The sequence below is a fragment of the Babylonia areolata genome, chromosome 2 (assembly GCF_041734735.1).
Source record: "Babylonia areolata isolate BAREFJ2019XMU chromosome 2, ASM4173473v1, whole genome shotgun sequence".
Classification (NCBI taxonomy): Eukaryota; Metazoa; Mollusca; class Gastropoda; order Neogastropoda; family Buccinidae; genus Babylonia; species Babylonia areolata.
In genome coordinates, this window is record NC_134877.1 from 59,036,937 (window position 1) to 59,041,936 (window position 5,000).

The 5,000-nt window shown below is 42.6% G+C and overlaps 1 protein-coding gene across 1 annotated transcript in view; it reads right to left on the reverse strand.

The window, feature by feature from the left end:
• Positions 1-3,070: 3,070 nt before the first annotated feature.
• LOC143277842 (uncharacterized) overlaps positions 3,071-5,000 on the reverse strand; it is a 7,332-nt gene continuing 5,402 nt past the window's right edge. Inside the window, exon 5 of the mRNA XM_076582760.1 lies at positions 3,071-3,344. Within this exon, the coding sequence (XP_076438875.1) occupies positions 3,071-3,344 (274 nt within the window). The remainder of the gene's footprint in view (positions 3,345-5,000) is intronic.

Genomic DNA, 5,000 nt, shown 5'->3' on the forward strand with positions numbered 1-5,000 from the left:
AGACATTTTGTAATTAGATATGTAAACAGAAAAGCTTTTGTGTATAACGAAATCTCCATAGAACAATGGCATGATAATCTCTTTTAGGGTTTTATCTTTTCTAATTACATTTTTTAACTCTGTCCATACGAACGGCGAAAGAGACGACGTTAACAGCGTTTCACCCCAATTACCATCATCAAAATATTGCAAGCGGAAGGCTCTTATACTGAAGAGGTGAATGTTGACAAAGAATACCACAATTCTGACGACGGAAGCTAAAGGTTGGGACATTCAGACACCCACTGGACATCCGAGGGGTCTGTGTAGAGGAGAAGAGAGGACTGGCCGTACTGAGTGAGTTAATGATTTCGACAGTGTTGGAGCACAAGAAGAAGACAATCTACTAGAGACAGAAGATGAGTTTGAACCATTGTTAAATGATCCTGTATCTGAAGACTGAGAATTTGTAGCTAGCATTAGACATCCAAAGTCAGGAAAAAGCGCAGGCCCAGACAAAATGGTTGGAGAAATGCTGAAGTGTGCAAATTCTGCTATAATTGGTTTCCTTGTACAGTTATTTAATCATCTGTTTGAAAACGGTACTTTCCCCCTTCAATGGGCAAAATCTATTATCATTCCTATCCACAAAAAGGAGATATTAATAGACCCGATAACTATCGTGGAGTATCACTCACAAATATTTCAAGTAAAGTTTATGCTTTAAAGAATAGAATGTATTTTAACCTGAAATTTTTTTAAGTGTTATGACAGACAAAGGGCAAAAAATTAGTTATGCAAGGTTCAGATTAAGGTCACTTGGTTTTAACGCAAAATATTTAATAAGGAATGGTTTGAACTTGGGATTTTCACAGAACTACCTTGCCCTGCCTGTGGATTCCAAACTGATGATGAAAAACATTTTCTCCTTCAGTGTAAAGCTTATGAGCTTGTGCGAGAATAATGCACAATTTTTTAATTTAAATGTAGCCAGAATGCACGATGTTGTTTCTGTTTTACTGTCTGAGGATGGTATTATGGCTAGATCAGTTGCTAAGTTCATCGTGGAGACACATAAAATTGGACAAGGTAATTAAAATTTAACAGTATTTAAAAAAATGAATTTGAAGGGAGTTAACCATGGTTGATGTTGATGCTGCATTGTTCTTAAAGGAAAGTTAATGCTGCTGCATTGCCTTCAAAGGAATGTAGAGACTACAAGAAATAACGTATGAATAGATGGTCGAATCTCGAAGTATTTCATGTATGTTGTTATTGTTTTTTGTTTGATTAGTTGTTTATTTCTTCTCTTTTTTTTGTGTGCATATTATGTTGTAACAGTTATGCATTAATTAAAAAAAATCTATCTTCAGTGTTTATAATTCATTTGATAACTATGGGAAGTAAGTATAATCAGTTGGCATCGAAAAATGTTATGCCACCTTTGTCAAAAGACCTTTTTGTTAAGCAATGACAATAACTTTTTTTTTTTTTCAAGTTTCAAGTTTCTCTCAACCCTTGGGTATGTGGGATGGGTATTTGATTTTCATTCCTCTCATCACCAGCACTCCACTCTGCCCCTTCTCTGTTTACCCTGATGTATCTTCAACCACTTCAACTGTTTGCTGCTTGTGTCACTATCGGCTAGTGCATCATCTGTACTGTTAATAGCACTTCTTCACAGTTCATACATGGACAAAGGAGACTGAAAAACTGTTAACTGACTCTGACCGTGAACACACCAGCCAGCTTTTAAGTGGCCAGTTGAGATTATATTTACTTTGCTGTTCCAAGCAGGAATGAAAGAAATGTAAACGTAAACAACAATACTGCCTCTGTCTGTCCATCTATCTGTCTTCATGTCCATCTCTCTCTCTCTCTCTCTTTTCACCCCTCTACCCTTTTCTGCTGTAAAATATGAGAATAATTATATAATACTATAATATTATGATTGATTAAAGGACAGATTCTACTCAGATCTGAATAATGTTCCACCAACTTACAACGTCATCATACTCGGAGACTTCATCAATGGATTTGGCTGTGATGCTAAATCCTGGAAAGGTGTACTTGGGAGATACGGGGTAGGGGAGTGCAAAGATAACTGTCGCCTGTTACTGAAATTACTGGCCATCATCAACATTATTTTCAGCAGAAGAGATCGCCTGAAAACAACGTGGATGCATCCACGATCCAAAAACACAGTGAGTGTCCAGCCGACTTACCACCTGAAGCACCTGATAAACTTTGGGACCACCTCAAGAACGCTGTACTAAAGACTGACCCTCTCCCCCCCCCCCCGCCCCCCCCCAAAAAAAAAGAAAAAAAAGAATCGTATTCTCGCCCAAGAAAAAGCAAGACTGGTTCGGTGAGGTCCGCGAGGAAACCCAAGAAGTCCTTGCAGAGAAAAGGTCAATGCATCAGGCTCACGCTTCTGGTTCTCAGAAAAAAAACAACCTGCTTTTCGGCTCACATGTAGCCTGAGGGCAGTGTACGCTCCCAACTGCCAAATGCTGAGCCCCCTTCGAAGCCCAAATGGTAAAATCAATAAACCTGACCAAACAAAGACTCTGTCCTAGACTTCTTGTCGGGATACTTCGAAGGTCTTTCAGTAACACAGCAGTCTGTGAAACACGAACGCGATGAGCCTCCGACGCTCCCAAGAAACCAAAGAAGCCATCAACCCAGGAGTTGACGGCAACCCCCCAGAGGTCTGGATCAACGGTGGCCCATCACTCCACTCCAGACTCCACGAGTTGTCAGCTGTTGGGAGCATAGTAAAACAGTAAACTCCTTCCGGACCTCCGCAAATATTCATCATCAACTTGTATAATAACAAGTGAGGAAGTGCTGACTAAGCGAACAAGAAGATTCTTCCTGCTTTCCATTGCGGGAAAGATCCTTGCTCAGCAGGTCAACACCCAGCATCACTGAAGCCCACCTCCCAGAAGATAAAAGAGATATCATACAAACTGTAAAACAAGACACCCGCCTCTTTGATGCCAAGGTTTAAGTTTAAGCGAATTAAACGAACTAGGCAGTCTGTCACTGCGCTACATTCAGAAGTGAAGAACGTAACGAGGGCATGAGTTCAGAGCAGTGAAGTGCAGTGTGTCCCGCCGTTGCACTGTGCCTCCTCCGCCTCAAACACCTTCAGCGGCACGGTGTTCCCCATCCCCTCCTCCCCCTCCCCGCAGCTCCTGCCCGGGGAGGCCAGCAGGTGACCCTGGGCGCTGTTCCGGACCCTTAGCGTCGATCGGGACGTGGAAAAGTGACGGGTGATGACGTCAGACCCACGCCGCTCCTTCTGACGCAGGCAAATCCAGCACAGCACCTTCCAAAGGTACGCACGGAATTTGCGGGCGCTGGAACAAACAGAGTAGCAGAGTCAGCGTACTGTTCTTCCGAAATGAGCAACATCAACAGAAACGACAATAATCAAGAAAACAAACAAACAAGCAAAAAACTGAACATGAATTTATCAAATATTCATGTTGCTTGTTGCTAAACTAACTGCCAAAGAGCCATTTATGAGAGAGAGAGAGAGAGAGAGAGAGAGAGAGAGAGAGAGAGAGAGAGAGGCGGGAGGATCTCATAAGACGCGTATTCTGTGACGTGTTTTCCTGCATTGAAATAACAGAAAGAGTCCCATAGTACATCCATTTCAATGCCAAGCACAGGCAACAAGGTCAAGGTCATCATGGCCGGGATTGTTCCCTTCTCATCAGCTGCACACAGTCATGAATAACATTTGTCACTGCCTAGTCTCCCCTTTTTTCTCCTCCTACTTTTCTGTCACGATAAACAGTAGTCTTCACATTATCCTTATTCCCCCCCCCCCCCCCCCCCCCCCATCTTCTCGTACTGATCATTCGTCACTGCTCGATGTCTTCTCTTTCTCATCCTTCTTCGCTTCCGTCACGAAACACATTATGCTTCTCCTTTCTCTCTATCTTCTCCCCACCCTTTAGAAATAATATTTTGTCGCTTATATCTCGCTCTCCTTTCCATTCCTCTGCTTTTGGGTAAAGCAGGTTGAGGTGGGTGAGCAGTGCATGCATTGTGAGTTACAGTTTTTCGTTAAACATCACTTTTTGTGGTGAGTTCGTCCTTATTTTTTTTTCTTCTTACAGTAAGTGTCTTTTTCATATCTTACATGCCACGTGTGTTGTTTAGAGCCTCGTGGTAAGCGCTGTATAAACGCAATCACTGGTATCATAATTATTTCTTATCATCTTCATTCTCATCCTCACTGTCCTCATCATTATAACAGCAAAAATAACAACAATCACACTACTACCACTGCTACTATTACTACTACTATTACTTGTTGCTGTCATCATTATTGTCATCATCATCATTATTGTCTATACTAACAATATTAGCAGCTGTTCATGACACTACACCTTCTCTTTCTCGCCCAGTTCCCCTCTCTACATCTTTGAAACACAATACGTACAGAACTGCCCGTACCTAAACACTCTTCGTGTGTACGTACATACTAGCAAAAGATCAGATACGCCCGTCAGAGACCCCGTAACCCATTGTCAGTGTTCGGTGGGTTTCTGAAAGACGAACATACCCAGAACGCACACACGAGTATGGCTGCCAACGTTTCGAAGCAAAAAACGGCCAAACACGTAAAAGCTCACCAGTACATAATGAGTGAAGCTGAAAGTCGCCACCCTTGTACACAGAAAAATAAGTTGAAAAGGAAGAAGTTGAAGGGAAGAGGTAAGAATAAAAGATCAAATCATGTTGCTTATAGAACGCGGACCACAAAGAGGCCAAATCAGGGCTGATAAGAAGATGAATGAGGAGGAGGAGGAGGAGGAACAGGAGCAACGCTGCTGAGGAGAAGCGAGGAGGAGACACAGACCAAGGCGAGCACAGCACGAACAGGTCAACCGCTCAACTCTCTCGGCATGTCCACAGAGCAACAGACACACTATAGCTCACGATGTGGACAGTGCAGCCTTATGTCACTGATTCAGGATTTCCCATAGTCTTCACTTCGGAGG